Source organism: Taurulus bubalis (genome assembly GCF_910589615.1).
Source record: "Taurulus bubalis genome assembly, chromosome: 7".
In the NCBI taxonomy this organism is placed as follows: Eukaryota; Metazoa; Chordata; class Actinopteri; order Perciformes; family Cottidae; genus Taurulus; species Taurulus bubalis.
The window spans coordinates 22,155,127-22,172,676 of record NC_136595.1 but is presented as its reverse complement, the minus strand read 5'-3'; the positions used below and the strand labels follow the sequence as shown (position 1 = coordinate 22,172,676).

Genomic DNA, 17,550 nt, shown 5'->3' with positions numbered 1-17,550 from the left:
TTTTTTGGGGGGAGTTTTTCCTGATCCGATGTGAGGTCCCGGGACAGGGATGTTGTATGTGTACAGATTGTAAAGCCCTCCGAGGGTAATTTGGGATTTTGGGTTGTACAAAATAAGATGAATTGAATTGAAGGTAAATATAAATAACTTCAACAACTCAAAGAGGCAAAAAGAAGGGGAGGCAGAAGTGTTTATGTGCTTGTTGGTTAGGAGAGACTCTCCATAAAATGAGTGAAGACACATCAGACCACCATCTTAATCTGTCATAACAGGCCGCCTTCAAAGCCAACAACGAAGCAAATGCAGTCAAATTATACGACGTAATGCTCTGAAGGTACAGCAATTATTGCAGTTCATTGATTGGGTCTATTGTAATGGTATTTGAATTGCCAATTAATATATTGATATTTTTTTTATGACTGATTCATTGTTTTGTATTTTGATTGTCAGAAAATTGTGGAAAATGTCCTTTATACATCCTTAAGACCTATACAGTAAAGTCCTCAAATGTCTGCTTTTGATCTGACAAAACAAATTATCACATTGGAGAAGATGGAACACGTGAATGTTTGTCATTTTTTGCTGAATAAATGACTCAAACTATTATATTGATCATCAACAGTGTTGCTAATTAATGTTATGTCCTTGACTTCTCACTTATATGAACACATTTTAAATATGGATGTGCAGCAATGATTTAAAGAGATGCATGAACAGAACATATGGTCCATTGGTGCTGATGACTGGTGACGTGTAGGACAGCTGGCATCAGAAATGGAATTTTTTCTGGGCACATTTTCACTTTTTTACACTATCACATTGTTAGACCAAAAAATGAAGAAAAAAAATGTAACGGAATGTAGAATTTCATCGCCTCGGAAAATTAAATAGAACAATAATCAGACATTTTGTTATTGTTAGTCACATATACTCTTGACAGGACCCTGGTGGTGAAATGTAGCATCACAAACATGAAGCATTCATTTTGTTCACATAATCAAGATTTTGTCACACGTTGAAAAAGTGCAGTAATTTGATCTGAATTGAGATGGATTTAAAAACCGAGTGTGAATGTAATCCTCCTTAAATCATATCTAGACTCGATCTAGATTAAAGGGACGTCCTAATAAGTAATTCGTAACAGATGGGCCCCCAGAAAAGACCATGTGTCTAATACTGGGGGCCACGATTTGTCCTGATACTGAAGCCAAATGTCTGAAGAAGCCCTCGAAGGCACTTCCTCTGTAATACTGATACAAACGATTACATCAGAGTGTCACAAGCCTCTTCAGCCCTGACCCACAGGCCTCCCCGCCTCTCCAGCATACAGAGGGAAGCTGCTTGTTAGCAAGGGATTACACTGTGCTATCCAACCGTATCTCCAGGGTGAGGGGAGCAGCAAGACTATTGCAGAATTCAAAAAGTGCCGTCCTGCAGAGGGGCCTGAAGAAAAAGACGGAAAAAAAGACATTGACTGCTTTCTGTTCCCTTACACAGGTGGAATCTTAATGTTGTAATTCTCTCAGGTGCTCTGAGAAAAGCTCATGCAGTGCTTGAGTATCACACTAACTGGCTGCTCCTGAGATCCGCGCTGTGTGCTCTGCACACCAATTACTAACTCCTCAGGTAGAAAGGTTGGATCTCAAACGCTTCTGAGGACAAAGCTGGCTGCAAATGAGCCTGTCATCAGTCACTGTCTCAAACACGGGCTTGAGGCGACATCATGATTTCCATTCACCTTGGAAGCCTGCGGAGACGAAGGTGCTCGGAGCCAGAGGGGTGTCACACAAAGTCTGCCTACTAGCACCTCTTCATGCTATGCTACGCTAAGCTAACCAGTTTCCCATGCAATTATGAGCGTGGAGTCAATTGTCTCATCTAACTCTCAGACGCTATTGCTTTAAGCTTCAGGCCCCTCGATACAAACATGTGTGGGATTTCTAAGAAAATATCTGAGAAAGAATGTATCGGTTCACAAAATCCACATTTTCAATTGATTTCAAATGTTTTTTTAGATCGTTAGAACATTCAACGTATTCAGCAAAAATACATTTGGGGATTTCTGAATAAAAAACGTGATTTTGCCAGATCCCTCTCAAGGATTCTCCAGCAGCATTCAATATAAGACAAAACTAATCTACCACTTTACAATATGACAACAACAAAAAACAATCCGATGTGTGGCCCACAGCACTGCATTCAGTTTACTGAACGGCACGACGTGATATACTGTATATTATAAGAAAGGATTGATGAAAGCAAGTTTCACTAATGCAGTGTTTTAAGTCAGTTAGAAAAATGTTCCAGTGTTTAACACTTTAACACATCCCTGTGTGTTTGGCTATGACGCCGCTGTAGATAGAGGAGAAGGATGAACTCACACTTTCATCTCCTCAGCAGCATTAATTATGGCATTCTTCACACATACTGCAGGAACCGCATACCTGCTGTTGATAAACACAGTGTGTGAAACTGTCTGAGTTACAGAACTGCTCCTCTTCCTGATAGCAGGCTCTACAGCAACAGTGATGCTTCATCAGCGAGCCTGCAACATCCCATCATGCTTTAGAGATAAGAATTCACAAATGAGCTCTTTCTGATTCGCAACATTTCAATAGGTAATCTCAAACTTTGCAAACTTTCTTTTTTTATATAGCCAGAATCCAGTAAAAGAAATTATTAAACACTTTTTTTAATTGAGATACAGAACTGTGAGGTGAATCTGCACTGACACCTGGTGGCTTGAAGTTTCTCAGCATTTTCTGTTCAGGCTCTAGCAACCTAGAACCACTGATTTGGAAAATGTGTTAAGTATACGATATATGTAACATAAGAGGTGCGACATTTTAGTAACGTCTAACAAGTAAAAATGAAATCACATGAAGAAAAGATTTCTAGCTTTGAAAGGTGACCAGAAAAGACCCATTTTACTGTAAAACACAACAGAGGGTTCAATGCTGTCATATCAAAAGAAGAAATAAATAAAATAAACCAACTTCTAATGATTCACAATAATATTTAAATTGATGTTACGGCCCTGACATCCATGTAAAACCAGTAATATCTAGGCTCCACTGTAGGTGAAGGATTCAGAAATGTCTGACTTTAGCGACTTCTAGTGGTAGTTCTACTGAATAACACATACTATTTAGTCGCCCTATTCCCATTAAATCAATGTAATCTCCTCAGTTCTGAAAATACATTTGTTCCATTTGTGACCTATACTGGTGAGATTTTACATATATTTTCTACATAAATCTTCACCATTACTGTCACTTGAAATACCACGAAGCATTTTGGCTGGTATTAAATTATGATTTATAGGGAGGAAAATTATTGTACTTGAATGTATTCAACAAGTTTTCGCAACCTGACACAGTTAGTGTTTTTATTTAGTGTACATGTTCAAGATTTTTGCTGCTGCATTAGTCAAAATGAACAATGTTGCCTGAATAGCACACAACTTGAGGTAATGTTACTTCTGTAGTTTTTTATATTCATGGGCATTAAATGGCAGCTGTGGAAAGTGAGGTAAAGAACTCACAAACGACTGTAGTATACACTTAAACATGTGTGTAAATACCTCTCTTTTTTAGTCTATTCATGTTTTATGTGTCTGTAAAAGACTAAAAGATGAAATCGATCTTTTCACCAAACACAGCAGATGGACACACACAATCACAGGTTTTCTTCCTTTGCTCTGGTTTCAAAGAGCCACTTTGTTTGCAACACACTGTTCAGGTTTGCATTTTCTGCGAAATCAAAAAGGTTTTTTAGTGTTGACCCATAAATTGAGGTAAGTGATCAAATGTGCCCCCACTCTCTTTGGTCCAGGGCAACAGTGTGAGGCGATTCCATAATGCACCTCACTAATAAAAGTGGTCCATCTTTCAATGGACCAGGATGTTTGTTTTTCTCCAAGGGTCATTGTGTTCTGTCCTGTCGGCTTAATGTTTAAACTGCTCGCAGAAATCCGAGTCATTCTGCACGGATTCTTGTGATGCAAAACCCATTTCAGAGAAATCTGACAATCAAAATAAAGATAAAACTATAAACCGTCTCGCAATGCAATGACACCAAATCTGGTCAGGGAGTGTAAAGTGTGTGTGTGTGTGTGTGTGAATGTGTGTGTGTGTCTGTGTGTGTGTCCTTGCTCAGACCTCACCCATCTTCAAAGTTGACATTCAGTTTGATCTCAACTACAATCAGCTTGTGAGCATTGACATTGTGAGTGTGTAAGATTTCAAGCGCTTGGACTGACAGGATCAGGACTAACTTTTCCACTGTCTTTTCCACGGTGCGACCAAGTGAACAAGTCTCTCAGCTGTTCCCCAGTAGAGGATTTGGTACAGTGCTATTAATAGTTTTCTTCATTTACATACCCTATTTTTGCGTTGATGTAAATCAAACATTTATTTCAAACTCAAGGTCCAGATAGTACAAATAGAATCAAATACAATACAGCTGTACCAATATCTCCACAGCTGGGACTGGTAGCGTGTCGTACTAAACTTCATTTTCAGAGTCATTAACACGACAGATACATTAACACATAAGAGACGTTTGTCCTCCTTGGTTATACACATCAAGATAGTACTCTTACTAGCATTGCATGGTATATTATGTTCCACGCCATAGACAGTACATATAGTAAGGAGCTGCTGGAGACCAGCACTACATGGACTAAAAATCACAAGAACCTCTGCATACATAATATGATTAAAGTATTAACAATCATGCATCCAGTATTTCAGGCTTTCAGCTGCTTGGACATATCATCAATATATAGATTAAAAGGAAATGGTAAAGATTAACAGAGGCTTGTGACTTGATATTTGCTATACCTTTTTACTGTGAAACAAAATCTGCAACGAGCAGTGGCTTACATATAATATATAACATTATATGATGCTCATATAATTTGTGTTTGAAAAATGCTACTATCACCAAGCGTGAAAATATGTTATGATGGCATTACCCTTTAACTGTTTACCTGAGCATACTACTGGTACGTGCATACATATTGATATTCAAATTATATATTTTAAAAGATAATAAACACTGTTGCATCGACTACCTTACCACGGCTTACTCTGAAGAGGGAAACAATGACAGAAACTCCATCATGAAAGGTGAAGGTCATTTAAGGAATATTCCTATTTATTGATTGGTGTGTACTGTGTACTGATTGATTTACAGAAAATAGGGAAGGAAATATGGTGTAGATTAGTGTTAACAGGTGGTGCAGTTAGGTACATTATAATAACATATGAACTATCATATGTATTTATTGTTATCTGTTATCTATTTAGTCTGCATGCAGTTCATATATAACGGAATTGTTTCTGTTATAGTCCTGTGGCCAGAACATGGTTATAACCATAATGTTTGTTTGTTGGCATTGATGTAAAACTATAACGGATGTCAATCAATATATGTATTGTTGACTGATTGGTAAGGAACATTTAAATTCAGTTTATTTTGTATAGCCCAAAATCACAAATACAAATTTGCCTCGGAGGGCTTTACAATCTGTACACATAAGACATCCCTGTCCCGGGACCTCACATCGGATCAGGAAATACTCCCCCAAATAAAGATAGTAAAAACCCCTTTCACAGGGGAAAAAAAGGGAAGAAACCTTCGGGAGAGCAACAGAGGAGGAATCCCTCTCCCGAGATGGAGAGAAGCAATAAATGTCATGTGTACAAAATGAACATATATGTAATGTACCAGTCCTCAAATGACTATGTTGATTGTTTTACAGGTATGATGCCGAAATGCTGTGGTGGGATAACCAGTCCGAGGGAACCAGGTACAGCATTGTTAGAGATCTTTGTTTGCTTATGTTAGCTGCAAAGGCTATTAGGCAGATAGGCCTCATAATGTATCCTGCTTTGCAAACTTGGCAGGTTTAACATATTTTTGAGGCACATCTGTAGTGTGGCTAAAATGCAACAATTCCGTAAAGAAGAAACCTTAAGAAGTATCCTCAACAATGTGGGAAAATATCATTGTGTTTCCCTCAGTTTCTCTGGAGAGCACGGAGCTGGAGGTGAGGGCCGATGTCCCCGTCCATGTCAAGGACAGTGTCAAGGTCCGCAAAGAAGGAATCGGTGGCAACCCCAACGATGTCGACTTGTGGACATACACACCAATAGACATGGACTTATCCAGCATCCTCCGCCAATTTAAACTCATATATTTAAAACATCAAAAATAAACAATCAAATCAAAGTCCGGTGTTACAATTGTATCATTATAGACACACAATGAGGTTAACTCATGATGTTGACTTTAAAGAAGAAGTAGTGGTAGCTGTTTATGTTGTGAATTTAATAAACTGAAGCTGATGAATACAATTATCACGGTGATAAAAGAAATATTTTAGGTTAACAACAGAAGCTGGTTCTGTAATAAACAATGATTTTCGACAGTAAGAAACATGTGACCATCATCACTGACGGGTTTATGAATGTTCTTAATATTAGCATCATTTCCCGGTATTATAATGAAATTATTAAGAGTTGTAAACTAGTTGTTAGGATGGCCATACAGCGGCTGGATATCAGAAGCAGGAAGCTCGACACAGAGGTTTACATGGTGGCCAACCAGGTGTTTATTTCACCAACATTAAGGACAAACAGGACAGTCATCATTGCACTAGTTAAACATGTTTTCTTTGTGAATGTGAGCCACTGGTTTCTGTGTTGGATACATGAAGCTTCTTCCCTCGTTTTGTGAGTTGACTGATAACAAGTTGATCACTAAGTTCTGGTCCCTTTCACAGGTGAAGCCACCAGAAACACAAAAAAGCATCCACACAATTCCCAGAATATGTCCCATGTTTAAATGCTGTGTGTTTAAAACCTGACTTCTGCATTGCAGGTGTTTCTGTTTTGGGATTGGGGAAGGGGCGAGGAAGGAGACAGGGACCGACAGGAAGCAACCCAAAGTAAGACATCACAGTCATATCAATATGAATAATACGCATGCATGATAAAGGTGTCTTGTGAACTGTTTTTACTCAGCAGGTGATGCAGACACTGCTTTGCTCCGCAACCAGCTGTGGTGGACATCTCAGTCAAGTGGGGTTTGCCGATCACAGCGATTGTCCAAGGTCAAAGCTTCATGCGCAGCTCACTGGACGGGTAGGAGGGGCGCCATCTCAGAGTAAAATACCTCTCCAGTCAGATTTTTTTTCTCTGATTCATCCATCCGGCAAGTGATTACAGTAATGAACATGTTGCTTTCTCAGCGATCAGAGGCAGCAGCGGGCTGCGTGACGGTGAACAGCCTGGCAGCTCATCATTTTGAGAGCCAGCTCCACTTCAGTCTCAGACCTGCAGAGGAAACTGGGGAACAGGAGTTATGCATTGGATCCTGACCTTACAAATGTTGAGTTTAGTTTGATTATTTAGCTGAAATAAGAATGTAGCAAGAGATGAGAAACATGACACTATACTAAATTATGCGCTGATACATGCTGATGATTTTTATTTTTTATATAGCCTTTAGATTTACATGCAATACTTTACAAAGCATCTACAGTTACATAAAGCAACGGGTAATAGGTCTTTAAGACTTCTCAAGTTGGTAGAGTTGTTTCCATTCTATTCAAGTCAACAAGGCTGCTTAAATATTTATAAAACTGTGATGTACAGCGATGAAAAAAAATAAATCCCTTTAGCAGAGCAATACCAATATCGTAAAAAAGTATTTTAACGTTTCAACACAGTGCCTTAAATGTGACAACAGGTTCAGTTTCCCTGGAGAAGTCTTTCCATTTGTAGAGCTGTTTTCGTCATGCATCGCTGTGATTGGCTGAGAGTGTATCTAATGATCACTGCACCCTCTATATCTATATTCTGCTTGACCCAGCCTCTTTGCACTTTGCACTGCTGCACATACATGAACCAAAAAAGCAAGTGCCACTACCACTTTGCACTGTTGTGTAATGTTCTACTTCTCTTTTTCACTTGAAGCGGTTGTGAGCGCCAATTCAGGGTTTGATGCCTCTCCATGTCTCGTGGTGGATTGCCAGGAGATTTAGTACACACATTCATGTCATTCTCAGGATAATTGTCATCAATTTAGTGATTTTCTGACTTTTTTCTGACTTTTCTGACAGATCAAACTTTATCTTCATAGTGGCATGCTAACATGGGAAACACTGACTTACATTTGTAAGTGTTGTAATTCAATCAAACATGTTTAACTGCAATCAAATAAGCGCAAAAAAAATGATCCACCAAGATGATCTTATTTCTGCACTTTGATCTTCTCCTCAGAATGCTGCCCAAAGAGCCTTTGCAGCAGTTGTTCTCCCTCCACGAGGCGTCTGGCTGCACTGGGACAGACCAGCTGGTGAAGGCCGAGCCGGCATCGGTGGGTTATTGGCACACCTAGAAGTGTAAAGTAATAATGGGACTTATTTGTCTTGTGATGACGTTGTTAGGAAAAACGGTTTTCCCTTTGTCCTATCTCTTCTTGGTTCTCTTTGATTTAGTTTTCCCTCCTGGGCCTTTCTGTTCTTTGATTTGGTGAGTTAAATCAACAAAGAGGTGTGGGCTGTAATCCGGCTTCATGGTTTCGAGAAGGGGAGCTTCTAGCTATGAAGGCTCTGTCATGGCTCTGTGCTTAGAATGGTGATATACTTGGTCTTAATCTTTCTTTTTTTTTACAATGTGTTTTGGATACAATCAGCTGTTTGACTACACATTCAGGCTGTTGACTTTTTGTGTTTTTGTTTTCCAGCAGTATGTGTGACAGAGTGTGGAAGCAGGAAACACTCTGTTCGGTTGCAACGTGCAGAGAGATGCTCTCGGACACTGAGATCCTGTGAAGAATAAATAATAAACTAATTGCATTCTTAAATCATTATAATAATGATTAACTAAATCAAAGTCATGAGATGTCCCTTCATTAAACCTTTAACCACAAATCCCTACCGGCATCAAACAACATAATTGATGTCACCACTAATCTGGGTTTTGCTGCTCAACCCGAGCGTCATGCCTTCATAAAGGTCAAATTTTTTTTGTTGGGTCTCTGCGGGACAGCACAGTTTTTACACACACAAACAAGAAACCCTGTTCGCTCTGGTTTAATTGAAGTCTGTTTTGATGATATGCAAGTTTGCCATCTGGGAGGCCAGTAGATGACAGTTATGGTTCCTGAGGAATAATTCAGTTGCTCCGAAGTTTCCCGACCTTTTCGGATCAAATATGTGTTGTGTCTGAACACAAGGGAAATGTGAGATATTAGCAAAGGGTGAGAGGGTATAGCACAAAGAAGCAAACCTGTGTTCAAACTGCTGAGGATCTTCTTTTGCTCTGGACTGACGGTTTGTCCCTTCTTGATAACCAGCTTTGACACATGTTGCAACTATACCGCACATATGGCACCAACGGTGCTCCATTATCAATTTACAAAATGGAGGAAATCGTTTGGTCAGGGTGACAGACAGAAAAAAGACACGATGGGAGGTACAAGATGAGCGAGAGCAGAGGAAGAGTACGTTTGTTTCCTGTGAATCTCGGCACAGGGGTGTTTTTGTGACAAGGGAGAGAACGCGAAGGAGGAAGCGACGGTGACGTTGGCAAAAAGCCGGCATAATGTGTTATTTCCCCATCTCGCTCAATCTTCTCCCAGCTCCATCTGAACCCCACTGAGGCAGGCAGTCTCTTTCAACAGCCCCATTTGAGGCAACCAACAAAAGAATGTGATTGCGCTCCCATGCCGGTGCTTTCCTTGCATTGTGACCAAGCACTCTGCTGCCTGTCATTACAGCAGACACTGTATGACACCACACTTGAAAGTGTAATGTCACCCCGGGAGAGGATTTCATCAAGACTTACCTTGTTGGATAATTAGTGACAATTTGGGGCACATGAGAAAGCTGTGACGCGGGTTTCAACAACTCAATTACAGAATTAAAAATAAATCAATTAATTGTCAATGAAAAAGAAAAGCTGCATCATCTTCTGCATAAGTCATACGGTTTACACTTTTTTTCTTATATTCCAAAGCCTGTCAAATACAGAATTTAATCAAAATTACTTGGAAAAACTAAACTGTGGAGGCAATTAGATTCACCAAGATAAAATATTAAAATCACCAAAACCCTCCTCCAATAAGTATTCATGGTGTCGAGGTCATCCAGACCTACAAATACATGGATCTGGTGGAAATACAGAAGGGATTCTGCAGCATCTCCATCGTCTACGTAAATGTAGTTATTTCTTTCGTACAAATCTCAAAGAATTGACGAATTTCTGTCCAAAACTAAATACAGAAAAACAACTTTGTTTATCTTCAGAAGGAAGATATACAATTGAAATGGTGGCTCATGGTCTTCGTCAGACAGCTCGTCTAGAACGCTGCGGCCACATTCCTCATGAAAACCAAGAAAGTGGAGCACATTACACTGGTCCTTGAACCACTGATTTACTTTATGTTACAGAGCATCCAGGCGATCCTCGATCCTCAGGTCATCTGGGACAAGTTACGGGGTGTTGAAACCAAGCGAGCTTTGGTTGTCTGTGAAGCTCAAAAGTGAAATCACAGTCAAATGTGTACAGCAATTAGGATATGCAATTCTTAACTTCTTTTCACTCTTATGTGAAGTGGGACTGCCGACAGTATCCTCTCCACTTTGCTGTGAGTGCTGAAAGAAAGAACAACAGAGAGTGAAGCGGACGTTCGACACAACTTCTGGTGAACAAAGAGATGAAATTAAGTTTTGGAGGATGGAAATAAGTCACAGTTTCAAGCACTAAGGTCTTTCAGGGTGCTGCAATAATTGAGCAGTAAGGAAAATGACTCAAATTTCAGAGTTTGATATGAATACCCTGGAGCCATGATGGTTAAAAATGCAGTAAAATCGCACAACTACACATCATAGAAAAGACGAAAAGAATGACTGCTGTGAAATCAACAGAATATAACAACTGCAGGAATCTCATCTCAAGCTCAGCATCAGTTCAAATCATAATGATTATTATTGCTAGAATGTATGCAAAGTTGGGTGAGATGCACGAAGTTGGAGATGATGTGATATTTGCTTTTAGCTGACGTGTGACCCACAGGTTGTCTGCCTCAGTTGCCTGGCACCAAGGCTAATAATCAGGAACCGCTATGTTAAGATGCTCCAAGGCACTGAGCTGACGTCATGGAGACGCCATCAATCAATGCGTTGACCCCGCAGGCTATGGGTATGATAAGCTTAGTGGGTATGCGACTGCACTCGCTTGGGGAATTAAAGGAAATGAATTGTGGCTCTGAAATACTTGTGTGTACGAAGGCAACTTGGCTTCCTCCTCAAAGTAATCACACAATCATCATCTGAAAGTTCAACAATCCTCTCTAATCAGACAAAATAGCACTCAGACGTATCCTGTCTGCATAGTTAGTGCTATAACCAAGTGCTATCTTAAGAACAGCACTTTTTATTTGTTTACTTACGCTCAATGCGAATTCTATCCTTATACATCTGAAGTGTGGGTTTGTCTACTTTGTAAAAGAATAAAATAATCAAAACTGTTTTGTGGTCGCACTTATATATGTAGGGACCACATTCAATATTTTTAAAACTCAAAATTGGCAGATTTTTTTATCTAAAGATTGGGCTCAAATGATTATAACAAGTCCACTTAAAATCAGCAAACAAATAGAAGTTGAGGGTTTAACTCCTACAATAAGATGACAGTATTGGTGTGTTAGAAACACATTAAACACTCGCACCTTTGAGTAACCACTCAACAGTATTCAACCATAGCATATAGAATACACAGAAAAATACTGGTGGGCCCAAACTCTGAGAAACAAACAGAAATGCTGGTAAATCACTCAAATAATACAGGCCTGATAGTCGCTGGTGGGAGTGGGGCCACAATATGAAAACAGACGCTGAATGTGACCAAAGAGAGACATTGTGGTTTACCACAGTCTTCTATCCACGGAAATGGTCTGTCTGGTTTTGTCTCCTCCGTTGATGGCTTTTGATATCCTCTCATGAACCAATACTGGTCGACAAAGATGCTCTCTGCTGGGTCAGACGTGGTGAGAAACTGCTATTAGCTTAGAGGGTATTTTGTTTGCCCCCCTGACCCTTTCTTCTTTTTGGATCACTTTTATTTCCATTTATGTGACTTTGATCGTTTGTCATGCTGTTTCAAGTCATTTTGTGTCCATGTCTGCTTTCTTGCATGCCCCTTTGGAAATATGAAGAGAAAAAAAAGCCGTAATAGTTTAACAGGACATAAAGTAACAATGAAATAAAACAGTCAGAGGAAATACAATATAATTCATATGACATTTGTTTGGCCAAGTCATCCAAATTATTCTAATTCTATATTCTGTATACAGACTTGGCTGTAAATCTGATACTCAGGATAAATAGTTTCTGTAACACTGTAACAACTGATCCTCAAAGAGCAACCTCCAGCTCTTACTTCATCATTCAGAAATCAGGAGAAAGAAAACACAACATTTTGAAAAAGAAAAAAAACATTTTCAAATGGACTGGAAAAACCAGAGCCTGTCATCAAACTGAACATGACGGTCCTTCTAGTTGAGCACTCTCGTTGGATCTAATGGCTGCTTGTATATTATGTCATCAGAAAAGCAAAAGGTGTGACTAATAGGTTGAATACATGCAACCACAGCAGCACTCTGTTCAGTCCCAGCCAAGACATTTTGTTCTCTCACTGGTAATGTCTGGCTCAGATATGTTCCTCATATCACATTATAACATTGCATTTAAAGTTAAATCCTCAGAACTGAAAACCCTAAAAATTGTACTATTATATATATATATATATATAATATTTTTGAAAGGATTGGATAATGAATGTTGGTATTGAATAATTATCTTCCCAACGTTTTTCAATTTCAAAATATTGATGCAAAATGAAATATAGGTAATATAACATATGACTGGATGAAATAGAAAACCTTTGATTGAAATACAAGCAAAGTCATAATACATGTCTTTTTTTATTTTTATTTTACGTGTACAGGATTGATCATTTTGGGCAAAAAACACCTGTCAATCTTTTTTTGTCAATTAATAAAGCACAGACGTCAGTAACCAGCAGGCGACTCATGCAGTCGCAGACACAGCCCGTACTTCGAGGAAGTGTTATTGGAAACCTATTTCACAGCTGCAGGCTGGTCCAATAACCCGCAGACTGGGAAGTGAAACAGAGAAAGGATGTAGTTGTTGTTGAGACGAGAACTTATGAAAAGCGTCCAAAAAAAATCTATTAAAAACAGAAAATAATGTTATGTATACTGATCAATGCATAAATACAGAAATGTTACAGCACTTCGGAAAATAGAGACTTAAGGATATATTTCATACATACTTTTAAATGTCGAGCAATCATGCGTAATCAATTAATTTATTAATTACGAATTAATGGCGTATTTTGCCGACAGTTTATTTTAGTTTTTAAGCCTATCCAGTGTCGAGAGAAAACAAATGAATACACTTAAGCTGTTTTTGTTTTAGTTTTATTTTGCTGGATGCGATAGATGTGCACAGCCAGCGCCACCGCGGTGGGTTTGAGGTTGAAGTGGCTCCTCGCAGCCTGACGCTCGTCCTCCACTGACTTCCAGCGGAGAGCAGACAGAACAAGTTGCGCTGATCGCAGCAGCCTCGACGGGAACATCGAGGAGAGCCGTTTCACGTTCAATGGCATTTCCAGCCGGGCTGGTTCCACGTCGCGTGGCTTTACTGATCATAAAAGACCCAGAAGAGAAGCGTGGAGGCGACTTATGGCGAGTTGCGTGAGAGAAGACCAAACCTGAGGTAAGGAGCTGAGCAAGATTTTAATAAGGATAATGAATAAAAGTTATTGGCTTTCTAAGCATGTGGGACATTTTTCATATTACATTTTTTTTTTATTCCAGGACGTTCACTGTCCCCATAGTCACACCCAAAAGTGCACGTGAGCTGTAAAATATTAAGCTAAAACAAATGTTTTTTTTTTTTTACAAATCAGAGAAACTATATGTGTTATGGTTGAATTGATTTCTCACCAAACTAAATGTATAAAAATACAATGTTGGTGAAAATGAATCCTATGTCATCCACTATTTATCCTATGCTTCAGATTTCCTGTCCACCATGTCAGCCAATGGGAGCTCCGACACAGGTTGCAGGTCAGAGGTCAGACCAAGCAACACCACCTGCAACAGCAGCCAGAAGGAACTGTCTATCGCCGCCTCCGCCGTCTCCATGACCGTGGGCATCTTCTCCAACAGCCTCGCTCTCTTCATCCTCGTCAAATCCTACAACCGCATCCGGATCAAGTCCAAGGCGTCCTTCCTGCTGTTCGCCAGCAGCCTGGTGGTCACCGACCTGCTGGGTCACCTCATCAACGGCTCCCTGGTGATCTTCGTTTACAGCTTCCACAAGAAGTGGGAGACGTTTGACCCTCACCGCATCATGTGCAGCGTCTTCGGGGTGTGCATGGTGTTCTTTGGCCTGAGCCCCTTGTTCCTGGGAAGCGCCATGGCGGTGGAGCGCTGCATTGGAGTCACCAGGCCCATCTTCCACTCCACGGCGTTAGCGTCCCACCACATGAAGCGGCTGCTGGGACTCACCTGGCTGCTCGCCGCCCTGGTGGCCGTGCTGCCGGTGCTGCTGTGGAGGCCCTACAGGGTCCAGAGCTCCAGGAGCTGGTGCTTCTTCCATATGGAGGAACCTAAAGACTGGCTGGATGTGCTCCTCCCCCTGCTGTTCTCTATGCTGGGGCTGATGGCCCTCCTGCTCTCCATTGTGTGCAACGCAATGACAAGCTGTTCTCTACTGCGGGCCAGGCTGCGCCGCAAGCATCACTGTAGAGGCACGTCCTACCACATAGAGATGATCTGCCAGTTGTTGGGTATCATGTTGGTGTCCTGCGTGTGTTGGGGCCCATTACTGGTAAGCATGAGCAGGTCGCACATTCCCTACTGCCTTGAAGTCATGAGAATGAGTTGAAACTCTTTGTTAATCCGGACTATTATTCTGATTGATCACAATTAATCTATTATCAGATTTACATTCTCACATATGATCACATTTCTGATCTTAAGTCAGTGTGTTTGAACATTGCTAAGTACAAAGTGACTGTCAGAGGCAGTGAAATGGGTTTTTAATTGAGACAGAAACCTTTATTATCTGTGATGTGTGATGAGAAGCTGAATCAAGGAAAGCTTGTTATTAATGTTTCACACTGCTGCTTTTCATTTTAAATCTGTCCGCCCCGCTCGTACTTTGGCTCTAAGGCAAAAGCTCTTGGTGATTCATTTATCATATTGCAATGCTTTAATTGTCCTTTAAAATAGCCCCTTGGTCTGGTTGAAAAGGACATTAATTTCAGGGCACATCTCCCAATCAACAAACATCTTCCCTTCATACTTCTTGTTGCTGCTGTGAAGGTGCACCATAGTCGACGGCATTAGATCAGAACGCGCCACACTCCTCTTACACCACAGTTACAGTGCAACATTTAATTTAATGGTACCTGTTTCTGGCAATATGACCAAAGAAATACAAGGACAGTTCATTTGGGTTATTCAAAAACATGTTATTCTCACAGTAACATGGACCAAAGCAAGTAATCCCCCAAAACATGTAGTTACTATTTATCAATTGGTTTAGAATCAGAATACAAATGATAGTGTAATGAACCATTGGTTGAAGATGCTTTGTGGCATATTTACTGCACTACAGGCTCTTTTGTGTAACACTGAATCTCAATTATAAAATAGTAAAGCGTTTGTGCAATAGAGAGGGATGTGTTCATACAGTTAGTGAAATAAAATACATATTTCTTAAATAAAGAAGTAGAGAGTTATATTAAATGATACAGTTAATTGTTCATTTGTCGAGTCATGATGCAGCTATTCAAGTCTTTTTTGTCACTCTCCATCATTCTATGGCCACTCCACCAGATCCGTGTCATCATGCTGAGCACCAGAGTCACAGAGGAGCCTGCGTCCTTCAGTCTCCTGATGGTGGTGCGTATGGCCACGTGGAACCAGATCCTGGACCCCTGGGTCTACATCCTGCTGAGGAAGGCGGTTCTGAGGAAAATGTTCACGTTGCTCCATGGCTGCTGGGGCCCAAAGTCTTACTTCCTACAACGCTGGCAGCGCAGCGTGCTCCGCAGCTCCATGGAGACAAGCACCTCGGCCTTCGGTCCGACCGACTGCCGCCTCCTCGGTAAATTACCGGACACTATGATCAAGTCCATCGCCTGAGCCCTGGTCCCATGTTCTGATATGATGACGCCATGTGAGACAAACAGGAAGGAGCTGTGAAGATGTGCAGAACCGCATGTGTTGGAATACAGACAATCAAAGTTACACATGAACTACCATGATAAAGTTAGTTTTCATGCTCTCTTTGTAAAATGGTCACCATGGTCTAGTATGTATGTGCTCTATTGTATAATGTGGGGTGAACTTTTTTTCTTCTTAAAGTGTCCTTGAGAAGTGCTGGTTGAGCTAAACGTTTTGTTTGAGTGAAAACAATGGAATTGTGTTTCCTTTGGAGATTGTATACAATGGAGAAAAACTGTAATACAAACTTTTTTTTTCCAGCAATGTTGCTACAGATATACATGTTGCAATACTTTCATCAGTGGGCCATACATGCTCATTCACCATTGGGTTACATCCTTCAGTGATAGTGACTTAACAGACATTTATTTAAAAGAAAAGATGTCCCTCTTAACTTTCAGCTCTGTTTTACATATTGGCGTCTCTGAACAAATTATGTTTAAAATGTTCAAATATTGCAGTCAGGTTGGTAGTCATGTGACCATCTGTGTTCTTAATGCTGCTGAGATTTCCATTTGGCAGCTCCAGCTTGTGCCCTTGGCCTCATCAAAGGGTGTTTGATTCTCTTTGTCTTATTTTGTTATAGCTGTTACTGGCAGAATCCACATGGGGATTCATGATTACCATCTAAAGAATCCGCTTCAGGACAATGTGAGATCTCAACATTTCTCTGGATTATAATGTGAACACATGTATAATGCAGAATACAAATGTCTGCAACAGAATGTACAAAATACTGCAACTGAACCCATTACCTATTTTGATCCAGTCTACAGAAGGACTTAATAACATACACTTTTGATTCATTGTAGCATCTATCTATCCGACAGAGCAAGGCGGTCAGTGGTCCGTTTGTGGTAACATGTACAGTACGTTTGTAGCATATCATCTCTCTCTCTCTCTCTCTCTCTCTCTCTCTCTCTCTCTCTCTCTCTCTCTCAAAAGCTTTTTCTTTGGGCTGAACTGTGTAATAAAAGTGAAAATGGAAAAACAAAGCAAAAGGAAAACTTTTCTGTTGTGATGGGTGAAGGTCAGAGTCATTTGTGTTGAGAGGGATTATATTGTCCAGAGTGTGGCAGATAATTATCAACATTTTCAGAGTTCAATTATCATAAATTATAACTATTAAATGCCATTCAATTATATTCATTAATTTCACTTTCAGATGGCACACTGCTCACACATCTTTGAGAGCCATTCTTTGCAGTAATT

The 17,550-nt window shown here is 40.2% G+C and overlaps 1 protein-coding gene across 1 annotated transcript; it reads left to right on the top strand.

Annotated features, from left to right (window-relative positions):
- Positions 1–14,134: 14,134 nt before the first annotated feature.
- ptgfr (prostaglandin F receptor (FP)) lies at positions 14,135–16,257 on the top strand (the record flags this gene model as incomplete). Its single annotated transcript, XM_079220808.1, has 2 exons — positions 14,135–14,935; positions 15,949–16,257. 2 exons carry the CDS (start codon positions 14,135–14,137, stop codon positions 16,255–16,257), a joined length of 1,110 nt encoding a protein of 369 aa, XP_079076934.1.
- Positions 16,258–17,550: the final 1,293 nt, after the last annotated feature.